Genomic DNA, 26,209 nt, shown 5'->3' with positions numbered 1-26,209 from the left:
AATGGAAATGTGTAAGGATTCAATGATTCGAACTGTGAAGGGGATTTCACATGTGGCAGGCCATGGCAAGCCTTGTAACACCTTTTACACCATCTATGGAATTGTACTGAATTGTGCTGAGTTGTGTGGAGAATTGAATGGCAGCGGGGGAGGAAGTGTGTTTTGGGGACCATGGGTGGGGAAGGTGTGTGTGTCCGCAGGTACAGAGCAAGCTCTGAGGAGCGATGCCTGCGGGCCCCCCTCTGCGGCAATTACCCCTGGCAGCCGGTGGTAACTGGAAATTGGAGCTCGTCGGTGGAGGGTCTGGTTGGGCGCCGCGGGGTGAGGAAGTCCCCCGGTGACCCGTGTTGCTGCGTGAAAGCAGGAGGCAAAGGAGCCTGGTGTGTGTGGAGACCCTCACCGGCGAGGTAACGGCGGAAAGGGGCTGTTGGGCTGTCACGGGGCCAAGAGGTAAAGGGGGGGGGGGGGGGCAATGAATTTGTAAGTCGGTTGACTTGTTTTTGGGACTGCGGGCACCACAGCCTGATGCGCCCCCACCATCTTTTGTGCGGTACCTCCCCGCTGCCTAGTTGAGGAATGCACACACACGTGAATGACATCAATGCCATGGTCCTGCAGGGGGTGTATTGGGAATAAGTGCTTTGTTGATTTTTGAAATGCCTTGATGACCTATGGAATGAGAATGAGTGGTTAAGGGGTCTGTGTTGCATGAATGTGGGCGAAATCCACCGAGCCGTGTCACTCACCTGTAACATCTGGACAGGGCCCGTGGAAATTTAAGGGGATGCATTGGGGATGGCCCCGCAGGTAAGGTTGAGTCTTGTGGCATCCACCGGGGGACGCGGTCTGTAGACCGGGGTATGTACAAAGGTTAGAGTTTTGAGTTTTGGAAAGATGGTTAAGTTTTGTGGTTAAGTTAGTGTTGTGTGTTGTTGTTTCCTCCCTCCACAGGAACAACGAAGAAGATGTACATACTTGCATGATGGTTAAGGGGTTCAGCATGTTAAGGAAGTGTAGGTAGGTAGTCCGACTCACTTCCCACAGCCCTTCCTGATTTATTTCATAGGTTAATTAAGTGTGTGACAGTAAGTGTTAAGGCTGGAATGGTAGCCCTGCGGTGAACCTTGCAGGAGCTACGGTTCCAGGGGGGGGGGGCTGTGTTATGAATTTGGTAATGCAACATCTAGAGCTAGGTAGATCTGAATAGGTAGGTATTCGGCTGTCGTGACAGGGACTCTACATGTAATAAGTTCTTGATGTTTAGGCGTTTGTCGGGGTAAGATGTATGATTGTGGATCTACCTGGAGGTCCGAGTGTTAAATAGTGAGGGATTAAAGGTAACGCCCCTGTGAGTATCACCTAGTAATCAAACCTTTGTCCTTTATGGCACTGCAAACCACATAAACATTAGTTAGGTCCTTAGCGCAACATTAAATAATCCCCTTTCCCTGACAAGGACTTCGTATTAAATTGACAGGAAACCAGGTCAAAAACACCACCACAATTGGCCGCCACCGTGTACACCTCCAAAGGCCTACAAACCTGGCCGGCACGTGTTATGCCAGGACCGCAGGGTCGCGTAACGGGGGAGATGTCAGGAGTCGCGGGAGGCTTTGATTGGCTGAGGAGTGCGCAATGTGACGTCATCGGCCACCAATATAGGCGACGGTCGGACGCCATTTCAAGAGTTGAGTTGAGTTCGTGGCAGGCACTGGGAGACGCAGGCAGGCACCAGAGAGTTGAGCGGTGGTGGAGAGTTGGAGAGGACACGCCATTCCAGTGGCAGTTCGAGTGCAGTTCGGGTTGTAGGGAGTCGCAGGAGACACACGAGAGCACACCCAGTTGGCACTGAGCAGTTCGTTGGCACTTGGCTGCCAGCACTCCCGCGTCGAGTCGAGTGGAGTTGAAAGGAGTCCTTCCTGTCCCTGGTCAAGTGGAGCCGCTGGCCTGCGTCGGACGCGTGGTGCTTGGAGCGAGGGGCCTCGTGGTGTGCGATCGGGCCGGAAGGAGCGGTGCTGGACACCAACAATACAAGACGACAAAGACAGATAAGCCCGATCTCCGCGTATATTTTGAACGACGGGACGTGTTATTTTCGTGATTAATCTCCCTCGTTTGTGTTTGCTGTCAGTCGTGTGGGGACGTCCCGATTTAGGTTTATTAGAATTATTAGATTTACCGGCGGGCTTTTTCACTGGCTTTACTTTTCCTAATAAACCCTTATATTACTTTTTGTACATAATATCTGAACGCAGTTTTCCTGGGTGTTTGATTTTAATAGATAAGGTTGCGGAGCCTTCGCTGCGCCCCGCCATTCCGCGCGTTGGTGTTGAACTTGAGTCCGCCATTGAGTGTTCGCCTCGGGAGTTAAAGTCTCGCAAATCGGTCATCCGTAACTGTGGTGTTAATCACGGTTACGCGACAATATATATATATATATATATATATATATATATATATATATATATATATATATATATATATATATATATATATATATATTTGCGGTTTTGAGTTTGTACAATAAAGGTTAATTTCCCCCTCATGGTTTAGTCACACAACAACATGTAGCCTCGCGATAGTTCAGTTATTTCTTAGTATGTGTGAGAATAGTCCTTTTCCTGTGTTAGTTTTGCGTTGAGTAGAATAATGAGAGTAGGTCCTCCATTGCCTTATGCCGCCTCCATTGCCTTATGCCACCTCTATTGCCTTATGCCACCTTACGCCTCCTTATTCTGCCTTTGGCTTTTTGGCGCGAATTAACACGAGGCAGGCCTGGCAAATCGAGGCAAGACCGAATGAGGGCGGCGGAGAAGCTGACCGTAAGCGCGAGCCGCCAATCAGGGCTCAAAGGGAGTGGCTGCGGCACTGCGTCACAGGGTGTGGTTGGAACATTCGAGAGGGCTAAGGGCGTGGCAATAAAACCCGTTGCGCGAAGCCCCCACAGCAGTTCTGCGAAGGGAGGCGCTTGACTAAGTTCTGTGAGAGTTGAGTGTTGTACAAGAGAGAAGACGCGCATGAACCAAGTTATAAGCACTCTTACCAAATTGGACGCTCGGTTGAGCTTGAGGCCAGGCCTCTATTGGGTTACGCGAGTGAGAGCGCACCGGTAACTAAACGCGCTGTGGAAAACCGCCACGCCGGCGAGACAACAACAACAACAACAACAACAACATGCATTTTAAGGCTATTTTCCCAGCTAGAGCGGGGGTTAGCCTTGCGGTGCCCATGACAATCTTCTCCATTTTGCCCTATTTTCTGCATCTCTCCTTGTTAACCCCCTTGCCCGCATTTCTTCTTCCACCATCTTTAGCCAAGTCTTTCTCGGTCTTCCCCGTCCTCTACTTCCTTCTACATTCATTTCCATCACTCTTCTCAACCAGTCACTTTCATCCTTCCTCAACACATGACCAAACCATCTCAACCTGTTCCTCTTCACAGCATCAATCACAGGCTCTATTCCACGCTGGCGAGAGACGCGTACATTTCCCTCCTGCCTCATCTGCCCTTTGTTCGAGAGACGCGCGACAGAGATCCCTTCCACCGCCTGCTTGCCTTCATCGCGGGACGTGCTGTGATCGTGGAGAGCCACGGCGGGCAAGGCCGTTCCTGGATGACCAAGGCAGCGCGTGAACATCCTGCCTGCATTTCCCTTTGTGAGTGTGATCGGGCCCGTGTCTGGGATTTATATATGACTGATTAAGGCTGCTTTGTGTCTCTGCTTTCTACTGACTTGTACATATAAGTGTAAATAATAATTAAATCGTGTTCTTCCTTTATTCGACCGTCTCGCCTTTTCCATCATTGACTAAGCGCGGTACGAATAGAACCGCTCAAATCGGGTTCCAATACCAACGGTAACTGCACGGACCACGTGGTACGCAGTGTACCCAAATTACACGTGGCTCGTGCGAGGCTTGCTTCCCCGCTTCCGCGGCGGCGCAGGTATTTAGGTATGTGCGAGAATTGTCCCGAAACCCTACCTTGCGTTTGCCCGGGAGGGGCGTTTCAAGTCTCGGTTGCGCCGACCCAAGAAGAACAAGGGGCTTAATCTCCCCTTGGTAAGGGTAGGAAGGGCGGCGGAAAACCGTAACAATATATATATATATATATATCTCAAACAACGTGGGGAGCTTATACAAGCGATTGTTCCATCAGTATTCATGTGCACGTACCCGCAGCCTCTTGGCTTTCCTCGTCCGGTCCCTCTGCCGTGCACAATCGAGTCAGGACGAGACCTCCGAGGCGCCGCCCTTTTCCAGAAGTACTGGCGGGCTCGCGGTAGTAGTCCAGGCCATGGGGGGTCAAGACAAACCACCGGCGGCGCAAACGTAACTGCAACATGCTTGCTGCCTCCACTGTACTGTGACATTCCCTGTAGAGCCAGCCTAGTACAAAGGAACGCAGCGGTTACACTTTTATTGATTTATTTTAAAAAATCAATTTAGGCGACAAACACGATCAAATCATATCTGATCGGCAAGCAGTTTTAACACCCGGGAATGGAAGAGTGTTGCAAGATTCAAAACAAAATATTGTTGCAAAAGTCCATCCTCATGCCTCCAACATTTCTCACAAACTCTATTTTTCATTCTTCATCAAATAAGGAACAAAATGGGCCAATGTGGCAGAAAATGGTGAAACCTTCAAGCGCATACACCCACAATGTTTGGAACCATGTCACTAGGCATATAAATGGAGGGCACAGCGGTCTCCTGGCCGAACCGTGCAGGTGAAAAGGCGAGGAACATGTCGGCACAATATGAAGGAGATGTTTAGTTTTCAAAGCAGCACTGGAATGGAATACTATATTTAACTTTTAATAGAACACAACTTCAAAGGACATTCGCTCATGACCAAAAGTTCAGTACAGTGTAAAATGAAGAACTAGTCTTGCTGGTGAAGGCCAATTTCAATGAGAGGACAGGTAGAACGATGGATGATATCAAAAGGACGTTGATCGAGGTATGTTAACAGTCGAGGTGCCGTGGAAAGGGAGAAGCTGATGTTTCAGATATTAACCCCATGTCCAACGAAGGGTTAGAGTCTGAAACGCCAGGTTCTCCGTGCTTCACATGGTGGTTACCATAACTTCACGACAGTGCACCGGCTCACCTTTCATGAGGAATTCTTGCTCATCGATCCTCGTCTCTGCTTTGGCCTTGTGGCCAATATGTAGCCAGCTGCACAAGCTGGGCCCGTGACCTCCGCACCACCTGCTGCTCCTACAGCAACATGAGCACAAAACTAACGGAGCTCCACAATGTACTTTTGCATTTGCAAAAAAAGACTGACCGTCTTGCTCTTTATAGCACCAACTTGCTGTGCAGCAATCGCTTTATCTGGTTTGTCTTGCCAAGTTAAACCTTGAAAAACTACATTGGCAAAACCAAGCCCAGGCCCACGGACAACATCGCTACAAATGTGAAATTATTTTAAACAAGGATGCAAGTCCTCATCGAGGACACAGAGCCGCCAAGCGCAACGACTTAATAAATTTTAAAATATGGGCAATACCCCTGGGCACGCACCTGGTAGAATAAAACAGTATACCAGACCAACCAAAGGTATGTTAAATCGATTTCCATGGTTCTCTTCTCACACTAACACTGCGAGCTTTATAATGGCCAATGTCAATGCTAGGCAGACCAAGGATGTGAGTGTGTGCATGTGTATGCAAGTGTGTGAAAGGGCATTGAAGATTAACTCATCCAACTTGACCACCAAAACCCCTAAAATAACGTGAAGACCCTTGAGACCATCAAGACCCAAAAGACCCCCCAAATTATATACACATATATATATATATATATATATTTTTGGAACGGTGCAACATGCACTGAGTGCATGCTCAGTAGTATTGGCAGCAGGAAGATACAAGTAGTGACATGATCAGGTGCTGGCAGTGGTAGTGCAGATGGTGCAACAAGAGGTGCTGAGATCGAGAGAGAGAAGAGTCGAGGAGACCGATGGGGAAGAGGTGTTGTTTGTCAAAGAGGGCCAAGTGGAAAGAGGTGGAAAGAGGAGGAGGTGGAAAGCAAGAGGGCTGTCAGATGCTTGAGATTGACAGGTGGTGGCAGACCTAAAGCCACGATTGGTATTCCCAGAGGAGATCTGTGTGACAAGGTTGCGGCCTGACATTGTCATCTGGTCAGGTGCAACAAGACAGGTCATCTTAGGGGCATTGTCTGTACCTTGGGAAGAGAACATGGAGGAGGTGCACGAGAGGAAGAGAGGAAAGTACAGTGAGCTGGAGGCAGAGTGCCGGGAGAAGGGTTGGCGAGTTTCGTGTCAGCCATTTGAGGTGGGGTGTAGAGGGTATATTGGCAATTCCTCTTCTGCATTTCTTGCTCGGCTTGGAGTGTGTGAGACAGAAAGAAGGAGGATGTGTGACAAAGTGGCCCAGGTTGCCTTGAAAGGCTCACTTTGGATATGGAGGAAGTTTATGGAGGCATGTCGAACGGTGTAGGTTGAGATTGTGGGTGGTGGTTCATTTCAGCCTAAAGGGGTAGTGACTGAGCGTGGAAGAGAAATGGAGATGTGTGAATGGTGTGTGTGTGTGTGTGTGTGTGTGTGTGCGTGTGTGTGTGTGTGTGTGTGTGTGTGTTGCAGGAGTGGGTGTGGTTTTGCATGAATGTGTTTTTGTTTGAGTGGTGCATGTTGTAAGGGTAGGTGGTCGGTTGTTTTTTTTTTGGTGTGTGAGTGAGTGGATGAGGGGCTGTGGATTCTGGGAGTGGAGGCGGTTTTGTTGTTGTAGTCTGTGTTCTCACTGGCTTGGGGTGGGGGTATGTATGCATCCAGGTGTAGCTGCTGCATGTGGAGGCGTATGTGCCCCTGCTGGCCCACCTTAGCTGACCGTATCGAGGTTGAAGGGCCGAAACGGGATGATGCTGAGGACCTCGACTGAGGATCCGGTCAATGAGGCATTCTTGTGACCGACCAGGTGTGTTTTTAAATTATATATATATATACAGTATATATATATATATATATATATATATATATATATATATATATATATATATATATATATATATATATATATATATATATATACATATATATATATATATATATATATATATATATATATACATATATATATATATACATATATATATATATACACATACTAGTCGGCAGGCCAACCCCAGGGAATACGATTAAAAAAACTTTTGATGGCATTTTTTGTTAAAAGCTGACAACCGGGCTAGAAAGTATCAGTATGGTCCAGGCTTTCAGAAACACCCGGTTGCCAAAATGAGATTTGACCTTGAAGGTCAAATTTGGGGGGTCAAAGGTCAAAAGAGGTCAAATTTTCAAAAATTTTTATTTTGTCTTGTCCTTTCATACAACATCGAGTCTGGTATGAACCATTGAATATTTAATGAGTTATAAGGGGTTAAACTTCTGTAACAATAGCTAAATGTGAATAGATTCATGAATGTAAATGCTTTTTACTCTTTGAATACGCATAATATAATAAAATGCATTCAGTTTAAAGGTGAAATTTCAAAGTCGAAAGTCAAATTTTACTTTAAGAATCAATTGTTCCTGTTGGTAATATGTAAATGATGCATTAGGCAACTACATTTGAAGAAACAAGACATCATCTTCCATCGATTTGAGGTGTCGCCAAATCACTTCTCTTAAGTATCAGTTCCTGTCGTGTTCATGCATCCTTCAGCATCACAGCCACATGCAGGCATGCATGGTTGTCCAATCTTGTGGCAACGGCAAGCTTGTGTGCGACACTTGCTTTTACATCCACAAGTAACTAGTTCCAAACAGCTACTTGGAACAGATGGTGTCCTCATCCACACCACTTCTAATCGTCCGTCAGTTGCCTGCCAACCTCCAGTCTCCTCGGGGTCAGCAACAACTACGTCAGCCTTGTTTGCCTGCAGCCATACTTTTGCCTGGTAGTTCGCCCGCGACATATGCAATTCGAGAGCGTCACTAGTTGGTGGCAACATTTCAAGTGCCTTCTTCCCTTTCTGGAACATGTCATGCCTAGCTCTGTCGACCCCTGAACTAGAGTGTGGAGATTTGTAAAGCATACATACGAACTCCTCGACATCGCTTAATGGTCCATCTCTGCCAACGCCATGCAACAGTTCCGGGTGTTGCAAGTAGACATTCCAGCATGATTTTTTGCCATGACCAGCGAATGAAGACACAGTATCACAACCAGTTATGGCATGGAACCCAAGAACATTCTCCACAACCGCCGGAGCGAGGGCCTCGTTGATGGCGTGTACTGGGAAACACTCTTGCTCCTTGGACGTGCCACTCATCATCCACACATGGCAGATTTTGTCCCTGGTGAAGTGAAGGAGCAAGAGCAGGACATCTGTGTCACGGCACTTCACAATTATGTTTCCATAACCGGCATCAATGGCTTCAAGTGCATGGATGATGATCCTTGTGTCAGCTTCCTCGTGGTTTGCATTCAGAGTTGGGATGACTCCCCTTGTCGTTGAGAATCCGTTTGGAGTGCTGCCACCAACTACTACTTCGTTGACTGTGTCGGTGTGCGTTGCCAGTTTGCCACTGAGGAACAGTGCAAGGTCTTCTTTGTTTTCACCTAAGGCGATGAAGTTCTTCCATGTTTGTGGAAGTGGAAGATCATCCCGGTTGATCACCTTATGGATTGGTCTCGTTTGCCCAGCTCTTTTGCTTCGTGTAGTCGACTTGATCGATAGAAGTCTATACTGATCAAATACGATGTCGATCCTGGACACTGTGCCACAGAACTGCTTCAACACGGTCCTCTGGAAGGTTTTGGCATAGTCACCAAACGTCTTGCAATTCGGTGGTTTTCCTAGGGACTGTATCAATGCATGGCCATCAATTATGATACAGGTTTTTCCTGTGGTCTCCGGTGCCCCTTTGACTTTCTCTATCCCAAGACCAGTGGTTAGCAGGGGGAGCATTGCAGACTTTTGGGTACTTCTCATCTTTTTATCCGTATTAGCCAAACTAAGTGGTACAACGAACAGCTCATGCTTCAGTACATTGTGGATATCTACTTCTCGCCCAACTTGTGCCGCATTGAACAATCTCTGCATCAGTTGCCTGTCCGCTTTGATTGTCTTGGTGACCTTCTGCTTCCCATCCTGCACCGGTGTCTCGTAGAGGGTTGCGAACGTCTTCGATTTCTGGCGTTTCTGTCGATCGAAAAAAGGTACAGACTTCTCCACTAATCTCTCCTTCACATTCTTCAACACGAGATCTTTCCCCCTTTGGTCGGCAGTGAGGAGGTCTGCAGCTATCTCTTCGGTTGTAATGTCGTTGGTAGTCAGTGATTTCAGCTGTGTAATAGTGGGAGTTGCGTCGTCTTGATCGGATATTGTGAACGCCTTGAATCGTCGGAACTGAGCCTCAAGCTTGGACACCGCATCCAAATCCCGTGTCATTTTGGATGGAAGACCATCTTTACGAGTTGAGAAATCTTCGTCCGATTCGTCGTTGCGAAGACCGAATAGACGCATGGTGTCCTCTGATATCTGCGACCTTTCAGACCAAGTTGTGCAGAACCTGTCTCTTGCCGTGTCATTCCGTGTGATGCCAATTATACCATTTGAGAGCTTGCATACCTTGTTAATCCATTCAGTGGCTTGATCAACTGGAACTTGGTTACATCTGCCTGCGTGTCGTTTCACTACAAAATTCCCTGCCAGGAATTCTTCGTGGACTTCTGGTGCGGTCTGTGCGAGTCCTCTCATGTCAGTGAGGTAAACAGGACCCCACCGGGCATAGTTGACATGGTCATATATGGTCAGCCATGGTAGCATTTCGGCAAATGAATCAAGATGGAGCAACCAATCCCCATCTCGATTAGCGCGGACGAATGATAATAAAATTTCCACCATCTCAAGGTACTGCAACCAGAAGGCATTGTTGGGATTCTGCTTCAGCATGGCGTGGAATTCGTCAGCTTTCTCTACATATTCTGTACGGTCGAGGAGCTCGTTGCATTCAGTCACAGCATTCAACAGACATTCATCTCGGGTTCTCGTACCATATTTCTTGAACAATGCTGATACTGCTGATCGAAGCACAACCAGTTCCTGATGGAGTTCAGGATTTTGCCGCTGTAGCCAATCCAAGAAAGCTTCAAACTTGATCCGACTAAGGGCTTCATAGGCCCAGATAGGTCCCTGAATAGCCCTGTAATAGTGTTTCCCATCCAGCATTGACTTGGCAGCATTTGGTCCAAAGATTTCAGACTCCACCCACACATCATCTAGGCCTGCACTTTCCATTTGCTGACCAATGGCCCGAAGGAAGTTGAAGGAGATATGGAGACCACCAAGCAGGACAACTACTTCGCTGTACTCTTCAGAAGCCCACACAATCTCCTTTGCTTTGGCATAGAGAGGCTGATCGAAGAAAACGATGGTATGGCGCTGTCCAAGGTATCTGCTGAGCTGGACAAATCGGTTTATGATCGTGGTGATGGTCCCATATTCATCCGCAGTAGCATTGAGGATCGGTGCCATTCCCACCGTCGTCACTGGTGGATCTACGGTACTCACACACTCGTTGAATGCTGCCCATGGAGGAACAGCACAGCCATTACCTGTGTCCATCCTGGAGATTACCCAGACGTGAGTCATTCGTGTTGCTGCCTTCCTACATGGACTACTTTTGAACCAGTCATTCGGTTCAATGCTAGAAGCATTCGGAATCCTGGGTTCAACTCTTGTGCCAATAGGTAGTTTGGGGGGATCGACATCATGCAACTTATCGACAGTCTCCTTTCTCAGAGCCTTCTCTCGTCCGTGCACACGCTTAACAGGAGTTCTTGGAGGAGGTGGTCCGCGTTGCCAAGCATTCCACTGTGTGCAATGGTATGAACCTTGACCACTTATTGTCGACTCGTTGACATCTATGTTGTCAGCTGATCCTAAGATTAGCCTACCAGGTTCATAGGGTACCAAGCCATCCGGGATGTACGTGTTGTTATTTTCCTCAAATTTCCAAAGAATGTCACTCGCGATACTTGTGTCCATGCGTCTTACTGTGTCGACACCTATTGTACCACCAGCAGCATGAAAGAGATCCACCAGTTTCTCTGATCTTGTGGCTTGGTGTAAGGTCATCCCCAGGCCGACATGCTTTGGAGTCAACTTTTTCCCCTTTGAAAGCGCAAATACAATGTCCTGAGCGATATTTAGTATTCTTTGCTTCGTTGAACTTGCAGAACTTTCTATCTCTCCGTGATCATCAGTATCCAACACATCAGTCCCACCAAACAGTACAGAGAGAAACAGATATAAGCTATCTGGAATAATGGCTTCCACTGCGTCTGTTTGTTGTTGCAAGGTCCAAGAAACGTCCAAGGAGCAAGAGTGTTTCCCAGTACATGCCATCAACGAGGCCCTCGCTCCGGCGGTTGTGGAGAATGTTCTTGGGTTCCATGCCATAACTGGTTGTGATACTGTGTCTTCATTCGCTGGTCATGGCAAAAAATCATGCTGGAATGTCTACTTGCAACACCCGGAACTGTTGCATGGCGTTGGCAGAGATGGACCATTAAGCGATGTCGAGGAGTTCGTATGTATGCTTTACAAATCTCCACACTCTAGTTCAGGGGTCGACAGAGCTAGGCATGACATGTTCCAGAAAGGGAAGAAGGCACTTGAAATGTTGCCACCAACTAGTGACGCTCTCGAATTGCATATGTCGCGGGCGAACTACCAGGCAAAAGTATGGCTGCAGGCAAACAAGGCTGACGTAGTTGTTGCTGACCCCGAGGAGACTGGAGGTTGGCAGGCAACTGACGGACGATTAGAAGTGGTGTGGATGAGGACACCATCTGTTCCAAGTAGCTGTTTGGAACTAGTTACTTGTGGATGTAAAAGCAAGTGTCGCACACAAGCTTGCCGTTGCCACAAGATTGGACAACCATGCATGCCTGCATGTGGCTGTGATGCTGAAGGATGCATGAACACGACAGGAACTGATACTTAAGAGAAGTGATTTGGCGACACCTCAAATCGATGGAAGATGATGTCTTGTTTCTTCAAATGTAGTTGCCTAATGCATCATTTACATATTACCAACAGGAACAATTGATTCTTAAAGTAAAATTTGACTTTCGACTTTGAAATTTCACCTTTAAACTGAATGCATTTTATTATATTATGCGTATTCAAAGAGTAAAAAGCATTTACATTCATGAATCTATTCACATTTAGCTATTGTTACAGAAGTTTAACCCCTTATAACTCATTAAATATTCAATGGTTCATACCAGACTCGATGTTGTATGAAAGGACAAGACAAAATAAAATTTTTTGAAAATTTGACCTCTTTTGACCTTTGACCCCCCAAATTTGACCTTCAAGGTCAAATCTCATTTTGGCAACCGGGTGTTTCTGAAAGCCTGGACCATACTGATACTTTCTAGCCCGGTTGTCAGCTTTTAACAAAAAATGCCATCAAAAGTTTCTTTAAGGGTCTTGGCCTGCCGACTATACATATATACATACATATATACATATATACTGTTACGGATTCGTCACTTCCGTTGTGGTTTTCATCAACTTGAAACATTTCTGGTTATGCATTATTATTATTGGGGTTTGAAGGAAACGGCGATTATTGTTGTTAAAAGGTAAGGTTATTGTTGTTAAAAGGCAAAAGGGTTAATATTTTAAATGAAACAGGAAACCGGATCGAGAACCGGAAGACGACGAGGGAGAAAAGGAAGAGGCGTGGCGAGAAAAGTCGGACAAGACGTGTGACGTCGAGCTCTGTAGCGAGCGTTGTCTAACGAAGGTCGCGAGGGAATTTTGAGTTCCTTGAAAGAACATCCTGTGATAGGTATTATTGCTGGGATCGAGAAATCTGCGTAGTCAGGTTTAGGCTGAGATTCCGACGAATCCTTGCCTGGTCGTATCGACTCAAGTAAGAGCCGTCGGCCATTTTGAACCTCGTGCTTCGTTCACCGACAAAGGTTTTGCTACACGTCAGCTCTTCTCAACATCCTATCGTCTGTCGGGGATGTGTGCGCGCGTCCGCGTCGTCTCCAATTACGTTGCGGTTTGCTGATTGAGCTGTGAACGTGCTCCTCTGGAGGGCGCCTTTATACAGTTTCGGCTATGTGACTGCCATTGCCATCTGTACGGGATTCGGGTCCCGACTGGACAGCGGGATTCGGGTTTCGACTGGACATCGGTCTAGCGATCGCTGGAGCGAATCAGCTTCGCCTTGGAGAAGGTTATAGAGATATTGAGGAGTGTCCTTTTTCACACACGTGGAGCGCAGTGAGTTATCTGACTTTAGTTGATGGTACCATCCTAAGATATATAGAGTGCACTCTGGATTGCTATTGGTTGTACCGTTATTCTTGTGTGTGATTTTTAATACAACATTTGTTCGTTTAAAATCATTGGTGTGGTTTCACTATTGATTTCTAACACAGAATAACATATTTTTCTGCCGTGGCTCCTCTCGGGATTCGGAGGTACACCGTGACCAGGGGGTCGGGGAGGAACACGTAACAATACATATATACATACATACATATATACATACATACATATATACATATACATATATACATACATATACATATACATACATATACATATACATATATATATATATATCTATCTATAATTCCAGCAATCTCTGTGTGTGTGTGTGTGTGTCTGTGTGTGTGTGTGTCTGTGTGTGTGTGTGTGTGTGTTTGTCTGTGACCGCTGTTTCTCGACAACCACGGGTCCGATATACTTTAAACTTGCCAGGTATATTGTTGGGGACCCGAGGATGTGCCTTTTCAAGGTTTGAAATTAATCGGACAAGTACTTACCGAGCTATGGCGATTTAGCCGTTCGCCGTTCGCTTTGGCGTTGCGAATGGACCAAACCATTGCATGTAAATAGAGGGGGGGGTTCTGTGGTCGTTGCGAATGGACCAAACCATTCATGTAAATAGAGGGGGGGGGGGGGGGGTTCTGTGGTCGTTACTGCCACGTGGTTTCAAAGTTTTTTTTTGTTGTTGTTGTTTGCACGCATGTTTTTTTGCACCCACGTACGGGCACGCCCTAGGATGTTTACACACACACACCCCTACACAAATTTTTTTTTTTTTTTTTTTTTGGCAAGGAACGGGCACCCACGTACGGGCACGTCCTAGCTTATATATAGTACGGGCATGCCCTAGTATATTTAAATCCAATGCTGAATTCAGTTTTATAAAGATGTCATGGGTCACATGTCCGATCAAAGTGGGGCAGCATGGAACCCGGTCATAAATGCCAACAGTTATAAAGTGGCCTGTCTCGTATTTATTTTAAAACTAGCCGAAACCCGTGGAACATCCACGGAAGGGAGGATGTGGTGTATGGATAGAGTGTACAATTATGGATGGCCTTCGACTGTCCAATCAGCGGACGGCTTGCTTCGCCTTCACCCAGCAGACGCCAATAAGATGGCGTCGTATCGGCAGTTAATCGGATGCTTTTGGGCCCCAAAGTTGACTAATTCAGGTTTTCGAGTATGGCTGTACGTGATAAACAAAGAGCGCGGTTGGAAGAAATTATGGTAAACCCACCTGATGAGGTTAGCGTACACCGCGATCGACGACACCGGCACAAATGCATGCTCTGGTTTGTCCACTCAGTGGACGGCTTGCTTTCGCCTTCGCCTGTCCAATCAGCGGACGGCTTGCTTCGCCTTCACCCAGCAGACGCCAATACGATGGCGTCGTATCGGCAGTTAATCGGATGCTTTTGAGCCCCAAAGTCGACTAATTCAGATTTTTCGAGTATGGCTGTACGTGATAAACAAAGAGCGCGGTTGGAAGAAATTATGGTAACCCACCTGATGAGGTTAGCGTACACCGCGATCGACGACACCGGCACAAATGCATGCTCAGGATTGTCCACTCAGTGGACGGCTTGCTGTCGCCTTCGACTGTCCAATCAGCTTACTTCGCCTTCACCCAGCAGATGCCAATAAGATGGCGTCGTATCGGCAGTTAATCGGATGCTTTTGGGCCCCAACGTCGGCTAATTCAGATTTTTCGAGTATGGCTGTACGTGATAAACAAAGAGCGCGGTTCGTAGATCGTAAATCCATTAGTGCCGTGGGCATCGGGTCACTGGGTGCGGCGTAAAAGGGATAACAAAGTCGAGTCCTTACGCTATTATTATACTAGCGGGGTCACCCGTGGGAATCCCACGGGCATGGATGTGTGTGACATTTCGACATATTGAGTTATATGCTGCACATTCATTTTTACAAAATGGTTACTGGCAAGTCATCAGATCCAGAAATGGTGTGAATTTAGTTATTTCACATAATATGTGACCCCTCACTCCTCTCCACCTGACACTCTCCTGTCTCCACCTGACACTCTCCTGTCTCCACCTGACACTCTCCTCTCTCCACCTAGCACTCCTCTCCTCTCCAAACCCTCACATCCCTCTCCTTTCCAATCCCTCACCTCTCCAATCCCTCACACTCCTCTCCTCTCCAATCCTTCACACGCCTCTCCAATCGCGCCTCACACTCCTCTCCAATCGCGCCTCACACTCCTCTCCAATCGCGCCTCACACTCCTCTCCAATCGTGCCTCACACTCCTCTCCAATCGTGCCTCACACTCCCCTCCAATCACTCCTCTCCAATCGTGCCTCACACTCCTCTCCAATCACGCCTCACACTCCTCTCCAATCGTGCCTCACACTCCTCTCCAATCGCGCCTCACACTCCTCTCCAATCGCGCCTCACTCGCCTCTCCAATCGGCTTTCCCCGTCTCGTTTCTCTCCTTTTTCTCCCGTCTCGTTCTTTTTCTTGCTCCAAATCGGCCCGTCGGAATCGGAAATCGGCCCGTCTCGCCCGTCGGCCCGTCGGAATCGGAAATCGGCCCGTCTTGCTTTTGTGCTTGTGCGTAAATAAATTGTGTTCATGACACCATTTCTGGTGTTGGGCTAGCGGCTAGGGTGCCGGCTTAGGATCCTGGGTTCGAATCTCGGTCGATCGCCGAATTAATGCCAGGGGGGTTGACTCAGCCTGTCATCCTTCCGAGGTCGGCTAATTGAGTACCAGTTCACTGGTAATTCCCTGTTTGTCGTTGAAGGCGGCAAAAAGGGTTGGCGTCAGGAAGGGCATCCGGCCGTAAAACATTGCTTCAAAAAGGGGACAAAAAACAACAACTACCACGGTCCCCGAAAAGGCCAACCCCCGCTTTGCGGGGAAAAATGGCCTCTAAACGGTGGTTTTTACACCATTTCTGGATCTGATGACTTGCCAGTAACCATTTTGTAAAAATGAATGTGCAGCATCTAACTCAATATGTCGAAATGTCACACACATCCATGCCCGTGGGATTCCCACGGGTGACCCCGCAAGTTTGCATTGACGTTCGTCGATGGACTCGTTCGCCCGTCTCATTCGTTTTCTTGCTGCATCCTGTTCAAGTCTGCGTTCTTCATCGATCGTCTCATTCATTTTGGAAATAGAAGTTTCCACGCAGCGCATGAATTGTCACGATCCTCAAGAGGAATTTGTCTCGTAATCATCAAATGATAAATGGCAAGTAAATTATATTGTGGAAAATTAAAGATTTCAAATAAACCTATTTAAAGTGTATTCGCACATAACTAATTTTAAAAAACGAAGAAATATCTCTCGGTAATTTCCTGAAACATATTTTACTTCCGGCTAATAATGTTGAATTAAATAAAAACGAAGAAATATATGTCGGCATCATTGTTGACGTTTTTGTGACGACTGTCATCAAACGAAAAAGTAATATATCTTAACGGAAAAGCAAAAGCGAATTTTTAATATATATCGACACGTTGCCGTCGGTGTCATGTTGGGCGGTGTATGATACACCATGACGCGATTTTTAAAAATATATCTCTGCATTTTCCCGCGTGTGTGGAATGTTCTCAATTATTGCTGACACCGAGTCCAAAACCATCGATAAAAATGAAATCATATGGTGAGTTAGATTGGAGATAAAGGCGTGAGAGAGACTCAATGGCCTTGAAGTTGAAGTTACAGGCGTTTGAGAATTCATTTCGTTCTATAAACGGCAACTTTCATTGGATTTCCTTCCCGTTTTTTTTCAACCGAGTCGAAAACTATGTTAGCGACTGTGAAAAATGAAATGATATATCGAATTTTTAATATGTATCGACACGTTGCCGTCGGTGTCATGTTAGGCGGTGTATGATACACCATGACGCGATTTTAAAAAATATATCTGCATTTTCCCGCGTGTGTGGAATGTTCTCAATTATTGCTGACACCGACTCTAAAACCATCGATAAAAATGAAATCATATGGTGAGTTAGATTGGAGATAAAGGCGTGAGAGAGACTCAATGGCCTTGAAGTTACAGGCATTTGAGAATTCATTTCGTTCTATAAACGGCAACTTTCATCGGATTTTCTTCTCGTTTTTTTTCAACCGAGTCTAAAACTATGTTAGCGACTGTGAAAAATGAAATGATATATCGAATTTAAAATAGATATCGACACATTGCCGTCGGTGTCATGTTGGGCGGTGTATGATACACCATGACGCGATTTTAAAAAATATATCTCTGCATTTTCCCGCGTGTGTGGAATGTTTGTGGAAAATTAAAGATTTCAAATAAACCTATTTAAAGTGTATGCGCACATAACTAATAAAAAAAACGAAGAAATATCTCTCGGTAATTTCCTGAAACATATTTTACTTCCGGCTAATATGTTGAATGAAATAAAAACGAAGAAATATATGTCGGCATCATTGTTGACGTTTTTGTGACGACTATCATCAAACGAAATAGTAATATATCATAACGGAAAAGCAAAAGCGAATTTTTAATATATATCGACACATTGCCGGCGGTGTCATGTTGGGCGGTGTATGATACACCATGACGCGATTTTAAAAAATATATCTCTGCATTTTCCCGCGTGTGTGGATTGTTCTCAATTATTGCTGACACCGAGTCTAAAAGTAAAACCATCGATAAAAATGAAATCATATGGTGAGTTAGATTGGAGATAAAGGCGTGAGAGAGACTCAATGGCCTTGAAGTTACAGGCCTTTGAGAATTCATTTCGTTCTATAAACGGCAACTTTCATCGGATTTTCTTCCCGTTTTTTTTCAACCGAGTCTAAAACTATGTTAGCGACTGTGAAAAATGAAATGATTTATCGAATTTGATTTGAAATAAAACTGGGGGAGAGCAAGACACCACAGGCCTACAAAACAGGACTCAAAGCTATGCGAGTTAATAAAATGGTGGATATTTGTTTATAGCCACTCCCAGAATGGGTGGAGCTATGGGTGGAGCTACTCTGCAAACCGAGTAAGCCACACCCCGGACAGACACCCAACAGATAGACAGACAGACAGACAGACAGAATCATCTACGGCTATTATAATATAGATAGACTAGCCGAAACCCATGGAACATCCACGGAAGGGAGGATGTGGTGTATGGATAGAGTGTACCATTATGGATGGCATAGGGGATTTGCTTGTCCGAGTAAGAGTTAGGAAGAAAGATGAGATTGAAGAGTGCGTATATGAACAACGATCGCCGACACCGGCACAAATGCATGCTCTGGATTGTCCACTCAGTGGACTGCTTGCTTTCGCCTTCGCCTGTCCAATCAGCGGACGGCTTGCTTCGCCTTCGCCCAGCAGATGCCAATACGATGGCGTCGTAAGATGGCGTCGTATCGGCAGTTAATCGGATGCTTTTGGGCCCCAACGTCGGCTAATTCAGATTTTTCGATTATGGCTGTACGTGATAAACAAAGAGCGCGGTTCGTAGATCGTAAATCCATTAGTGCTGTGGGCATCGGGTCACTGGGTGCGGCGTAAAAGGGATAACAAAGTCGAGTCCTTACGCTATTATTATATAGATTATCAAAATTCGTGGATATAATTATATGTTCCATGACTTTTGGCTCCAATCCCAAAATCATTCGACTTGCCTCATGCACAGATGTTATTGCATCCATGTACCGCATATGAAAGAAATCCGTCCGGTCATGTTCGAGTAGAGGCACTGACTGACTGACTACGCCCAAAATATAAGCCCCCAAACGGAGATTTTTTTATCTCCATAATATTCGTCATGTCCTGAAAACCATAGTTATTGCGGAATGATATCCTTTGCACCATTTATCATCTAAACCGAATAACAGAATGAAAGGATGTTAACAAGACAAGGTAAAACCTCACCTGTCATGTGATGAAGTTATGAGTACAGATGGTGGATCCAATGGACTCTGAAAAGAAAATTCCAAAAAATAAATATGACCTCAACAGCAAGTTTATAAATCATCATCATCCATCCTTTACAAAACATGCGGCACCATCGTACCACGACGGCCGCTTGGGAACCCGTCGCTCCAGGACTCGCCGGCACCTCCAAGAGTTCCTGCTGAGACGGGGCTCGAGGTCGTGCCTGCCCAATGGGACAACACGCTCCCCAGAATGCGGCACATGCCGCACGCACACAACCGACCGCCATGCCGAGCTCAACTAGCCCCCTGGGACCTGGGGAGGGTGGGGTGGAAGAGAGGGGAAGGTACGAAATTACGTGGATTCGAAAATCGACATCATTCCAGAAACTCCATCAGGATGCAATACTGTGAGCCCACTCCACACCCAAAGCCCCAAAGTGAATTCAAAGCCACATTTGACTTGCAGTTATATTGAAGGAGAAAGCAAGGAAAGCTCTCAAGGTCCAAACGGGAGGGTGAGCAGGTACAGTTCCTTCAAACTTATCTGTGCATTATTAATGCCAAAATAACATTCACATCAATTTCAATTTGAACCAAATGATGAAGACAGCTGTGCTACTTGAAGATTAAACAACAAGTATAAATGATAAGCCATTGATGAGTTAACCGCCCAGTGCTTTCACGGTGCACGTTCACAATACAGTACAACCTCGACCTTCATCAATCGACCGTTGATGAGGTGCAGGTTGATTGCACACCTATTCTATTCCTCGCTTTTTCCATCTATGGAACCACCTTCCACAGGCTGTTCCGTCTCGCTCTTCCCTTCATGAGTTCAAGCGAGCAGTGCACCTTCATCTCGTGTTATCCCCCCAACTCTGTCACCTGATCTTTATTACCCCATTAACCTTTCCTAACACAACTATCTCAGTTGGTAATTTCAGCATTTCCTGCCCTCCTCCCTTCCTGTTTGTTTGTTTCTCACTGTCAGCTCCACCTTGCTCTTCAATGAGCCTCGCTCCTGTAAAGAAAAAGAAAACCCAACAAACGAAAAACCAATGTGATCTACACCTGCACCAAGTTTGAACTTTGCAGCTCAGTTCCTACTATGCTAAATAATTGATTTGTATTACATGCATTTTGTACCACCAGGTACACCTGTACCAAAGGCACCTTGCCCAATGGGCACGTAACCTTTATCATATGTAAGACGTACATTACTGTATTCTTTGTATCACAGGTACTTTATCAAATTCCTGTTCAGATGTTGCAAATGGAATATGACGGGAGGGTGAACAAAAGGCCTGATGAAAATCCAGAGGAAAACGACGGAGGATGCCCAGTCGGCCGGCAACTGGTTTTGGAGGTGAATTTCTGTAATGTGGTTTCCCCAAGAAATTTATTTATCCGTAATATTTATCAGCCAAATGGCCACGTCCTGTGTCCAGGTTCCTTGTATCAAAGGTGAAGGAAGAGATTTATTTTTGCAGCAAATTTGTTTCTAATAAATACAAAAACGACATTTGCAAATCTAAACAAAACAGTCATACGTCAATCAGTATGGGTCGGCATGGAACAACCATCGCAACATGTATTGCACAACATGACATCAACAGTGTCGTTTACGTCGATAAATTGACAAACAAAAGGTTATTTGAGCCCACAAATGATTCTAATCAACACCAATAACCAACAATCAATAATCGTCACTCAAGCTTTTGGGTCTCACTATCTGCCATGATCTTTCCTGGGAAAACCACATTTCAAATCTGGCCTCCAAAGCCAATCGCCGCCTGGGCATTCTCCGTCGTGCGAAGTCCTTCCTTGGCACACCTGAGCTCCTCACCACATACAAGGCTTTCATCCGCAGCTCAATGGAATACTGTTCCCCCCTCTGGGCTGGTGCTCCTGCCTCACACCTAGCTCGTCTTCACGCTGTTGAAACCAAAGCGTTCAGAATCATTGGAATCTCCCGCGATGAAGCTATCTCTGAGGGCCTTTCACTCACTCACCGCAGGCAGGTAGGTGGTCTTTCTATCCTCTACCGACTCCTCTCCGGCCTTGCTCCCCCAGCTCTCTCTGGGCTCTGTCCCACAAATATTCCTACAGGTCGCACAAGATCTGCCAGCAACCCTCTTATGGTGAAACTGCCAAAATCAAGACTCTCTGTTCACCTTCAATCCTTCATTCCTCTTTTCTCCCGCCTCTGGAACAAACTCCCTCACTCTCTTCAATCCCATTCCTCCCTCCAGGTCTTTAAAACAGCTGTTCACCACCATCTCTTATCTTCCCCTATCCAAAACCTTGATTTTTTCTACCCCTGTTAATTCACCCCAGATCCACTTCTTTCCTGGAAGCCCTAGCAGTGTCCATGTTATTTATACCTCTCCCACCCCCCGCCCCTCCTTCCCAAGACTCCTCCCCCCAAGCCCTCTCCCTCCCACAATCTCCCGATGTCCTTGTTCTCTGCTGTTGTACTTGTGTGCTTCCCCCTCTCTCCATCTCGTCTCCCGCTCCCTTTATCATATGTTTTATGTGTCGGTTTGTTTTTATGTGATTAATGTTAGCTCTTACACGAGCCTCGATCTTGTGCACACGAAGAAAAACAAAACAAGAAACAGTTGCCCAAATCTGAGACGTTTAAAAGAAGCCGGTGTTCCAAACTTGATGTTCGATTCACTTCACAGTTTTTGCCCCCAATGACTTAAGATGGCAATGGATCCTTTTAGAGGAATTTCTCAACAACATTGTGTAATAAAGTGAACGCAATGCTTGATATCTGGCCTTGTGGACCATAAAAAACCACCTTTAGAGGCCATTTTTCCCCGCAAGCGGGGGTTGGCCTTTTTCGGGAACCGTGGTTGTTGTTGTTTTTCGGTTTCCCTTTTTGAAGCAATGTTTTACGGCCGGATGCCCTTCCTGACGCCAACCCTTTTTGCCGCCTTTAACGACAAACAGGACCTTGTGGACCATGAAAGGGGAAAAAGAAAGCTTGTGGATAAGGAAGATTGAAGGAGAAAACAGAACAAAAACATGATTTTAACTACAACATGAGCTTACATGTGCAGTCAAAGATTGTCAGGAAGTGCATTCTTGGGAAAACCATCCAGGAAAGGTTTTTGGTTTTAAAGAACAAGTTCTGGTTTCCACAATATACGAGAAGAACAAGGCGCTATAACAATGGAAGAGAGACGAGACAAAATAAATAAATAACGAGAGTTCATAGAGCACCCCTTCCACCCCCTGCTTTTTGAAGCAGACACGCGGAGCTTCTGGCGGCCTGTTTGGCACCCCCCAAAAAATATTGAAATCTCGTGTATGATATAGAATGATATTAGATTCAACAACCAGGAAATGTGGGAACTTTAGCACATGTAACTTTTCAACGCTTGGGCGTTGCATCACCAGGGGACGTCATTTTGTCTGAATGATATCGATGCCCGCCACCCTCAGTTCTGATTGGTCGAGACGGTGTACAATTTTTTCCAAGTACCGTAGTGCTAAACTGAAGGTTTTTGGAAGTGCCAAGAAGACTATTGGTATTCTGCAGTATTCTAATGTATAACAACAAATAAGAAGAGGGATGTTACTCCTAAAAGTATGGAAACAAGGTAGGGATGATCACAAGAAATGATCGTGTGAAACCATGCCAACAGCTTCCTTTGAATGGTGTGTGTGTGTGTGTGTGTGTGTGTGTGTGTGTGTGTGTGTGTGTGTTCGCTATAATCCTGTCTTTTATAGGGACAACCATTATATATTTCATCATTAGTCCCCTACCGGTGTATACCGGAGGGGACTACAGGTTTGCAGTCCATCAGTCCGTCAGTCCGTCAGTTCGTCTGTCTGTCAGTCCGTCACGCAAAGAACAGTTTTCCGGACGTTTTTTCTAAACTCTTAATGCTAATGATTTCAAACTTGGTACATGGTTTCGTCATGATAAGTTACAGATCAGGTTCGAACTTCACGACGTTTCGATCATTTTTGACAAAGTTTTGGCACTTTGAACTTTGGGAATTCTGATAATTAAGATGACCCTTCACTCAGTGCCATTTTAAGTTTTAATTTCCTTTAAAAAAGATTTTCTCTGCAATAATTGGACCGATTGAGATCAAATTTTCACCGTAGGGGGGACTCGGTCTGTGGAATATTTTAATGGTAATTATGACGTCACAGGTCACGTGGTTCGGCCGCCATATTGTTTTTCGTGAAAACACGAAAACCCATTTTTCTCTGCAACGGCTGAACAGATGGAGGCCAAACTTTGCAGGCAGAATCGCATACCCATGACGAACAAAAAAGTCAGCGAGCATGACGTCATGCATCACATGGTTTCAGAGTTATGACGTTTTAAAGCATGAACCTTTAAAACCTAGCTCCTCCCTCATTTTTGATCCAATCGAGGGGAAACTTCACAGATCTGTTCAGCATGTCAGTCCACTAAAATGTCCTTTTGGAATTTGCGATAGGGCACGTGGTTGGGCAGATATCGTTAGTTAAACGAAAATATTTTTTAAAAATGGATATCTCTTGTTTATTCTAGAGTTCTCTTCAAGCCGCACCGCGCGCCCTCAGCCTCGTCTCGCGAACGTCAAAAGCGCAACACAGCGCGCGCTTTCAGAAGGGGCGGAGCCAAGCCGAGCAACATATATATATACACATCGATCATTGATCGTGAACCGGGAAAATATAATAAATTACTGATATTTAGCGACTCCAAAGGTTCTTTATCAACAACTTATTTTCTCGTGCATCTGCTGACCTGTCTGCAAGGTGTATAAATCGAAGTCCCGAGTGCGAATCACAGGTGAGCCCGTCCTGAGGTAATTAGCGATTGGGAACGATTCAGAACCTGCGGGTGAATAACCCTTGGTAATTTCCCCAACAGTTTTCCGGACGACAGACTGCCGGTAGGGGACATGTATCGCAGCGCAATACTCAGAACGCTTGTTTTTTTTATATTCCGAGGAACAATGTTGCTGCACGAAGTAAAACTCTGTTGAGATGGAGGCGTTGCATTTGACAGAGGCGGCTCGGACATATGTCGTCTGAAGAATATTAATTTTTTATGAATGACAAGATAATTTCCCGGGTTTGACCGATCTCGGTTTTTCGCTTTATTTATTTATTTTTCCTTTTACCATGGCCTCGAGCACTGAAAAGTGATACCTGCCTCGACAATCAGATGAACACACCAGGTAGTGTCTCATACGTAGACAAAGCGACTTTTTGGAGGATACTCCAACTTTAGTTTCGTATGTAGCAGATGAGACCGACATTTTTTTCCGCTCCCCCCCTAAATAGAGAGTACTGGCGTAATCTCTGATGAAAATGAAATAAAATCAAGATTTCAACTGTTGTAGAAAGAAAAAGAAAAAACTTTTCAAAAGTTTACCACCTTTGATGCATCTTTTACACCACCTTATTTGACACGTTATATTAGTTCTTCGTGTTTATCGTTTGTATCCTTCATGGGTCCTTAAAAAACTAAGTTTCCTGTTTTCAATTTTGTTTCACTGCCAGACAGGTAGACAAAGTAAATATATCTCACTCGTCTCTCCGTATGTACAATTGGGATGAGATTCTGTACAATTTGCCAAATTCATAGTCAAAGTACTGCTCAGCCGCAGGTCCGTGGATGCGCCAATAAAACGATTCGTGATCAGGTGTTGTGTTCAAAATATACAATCAAATCGATATCAAGTAGTTCTTTGGTCATGGCCAGACAGAGTGAACAAATCGCTCCCCCTCGCTTTGCGCTACGCGGGGTCATGACCCTGGTTTTTTTTATTTCTCTCACCTGCATTACACGGAAGCACTGACATCACCAAGCTGTGGCTGCTCAACAAAAGAGCTATTTGCAACCTCAACCGATATATTGATCGACGTGTCCGATTATCGACATCTAGGGTGAATTATTTGACTCCTGTCCGATGCCCTTTCCATGTGTACGAGATGCCATGCCAGGTGATGCCACGTTTTGAGGGATTGTTTGACACAGCCAGGTGCTAGTGACCGCTGCCATTGTTGAAGACCAGGAGATCCTTTCTGTTTGCGGCGATTACAAACCTCCTTCTAGGTAAGTAGTGACGTCATAATTCAACCTACAATTCATCTTTTTTCATACAACACACGTGGACAATGCCCATATGGACACGGAGACAGCACCGATCGCCCTTGTACCTGGAGTCAAGGTGGAATTGGATCCGACTAAAACTTCTGCTTCGGTGCAAGAAGAACACAACTCAATGTGAATCCGTCCATCCTTCATCGTGATGCGATCGAGGCGTCCACTTCACATTGAGGTTCAATCGTAGGTTAAATGGTGTACGGAATAGTAGGCCTTGGGTGTGAAGCACTTACAAATCCCAGAATTCCAAAAAATAAATTGGTGATCCAAGGTTTTCCATTAAAACGAGATAAACTCACATAACGAGGACCTTTTGGACTTCCACGAGCAGATCAGATACACGACTAGGCCTTTTAGCGCTCCCACGTGACCCAGTGGATCAGCATGCATGGAACCCACGTTCAAATCCAACATGGGTCCATGGTCCACCACCTCGGGTCTTAACCATGGTCCTCAAGGTAGGATGTGCAGCGGGCTCCTCCATGAGGCTGAGACGAGTGTAATATATAAATAACAGTTAATTAAATGTCAAAACCCAAGATGTGAAACATGTAGCGCCGGTAAATAAAGCGCCAAAACTTCCACCACCGAGGACAGGTGCCATGGAATAGTCCACCTGGTTACTCGAGCAGACGTCGACAGCAGGACCGGAGAGAAGAGTTGCGAGTTGGTCACGTGACCCATTTGGGGACATGCAGGTACTCGCCCAGGTTCCCAAGCGATTATGGGATCGGATCGAGCACAATGGGGATCACAGACATTATCAACAAGACACTTTACACCCAACATCAGGGTCGTGGTGATGTCGTCGGGAAGCCAAACGAAACGAGCTCCATCGGTAATCATGACATAAAATCGTCAAT

The 26,209-nt window shown here is 45.8% G+C and overlaps 1 protein-coding gene across 5 annotated transcripts in view; it reads right to left on the bottom strand.

Annotated features, from left to right (window-relative positions):
• LOC137415060 (pleckstrin homology domain-containing family H member 3-like) overlaps window positions 1–26,209 on the bottom strand; it is a 58,130-nt gene that overhangs the window by 31,661 nt on the left and 260 nt on the right. For 3 of the 5 annotated variants that reach the window (XM_078766417.1, XM_078766418.1, XM_078766421.1), the window contains exons 2-5: window positions 19,357–19,532; window positions 19,215–19,261; window positions 5,116–5,225; window positions 4,176–4,388 (exon numbers count right to left, since the gene is read on the bottom strand). In XM_078766417.1, the coding sequence (XP_078622543.1) occupies window positions 4,176–4,388; window positions 5,116–5,225; window positions 19,215–19,261; window positions 19,357–19,532 (546 nt within the window). Of the gene's footprint in view, window positions 1–4,175; window positions 4,389–5,115; window positions 5,226–19,214; window positions 19,262–19,356; window positions 19,533–25,399; window positions 25,602–25,645 lie in introns of those variants that run through there. The other 2 variants (XM_078766419.1, XM_078766420.1) reach the window with 2 other exon arrangements.

The sequence above is a fragment of the Myxine glutinosa genome, chromosome 12 (assembly GCF_964187855.1).
Source record: "Myxine glutinosa chromosome 12, kmMyxGlut1.1, whole genome shotgun sequence".
Lineage (NCBI taxonomy): Eukaryota > Metazoa > Chordata > Myxini > Myxiniformes > Myxinidae > Myxine > Myxine glutinosa.
This window is presented reverse-complemented; position numbering and strand designations above follow the sequence as displayed.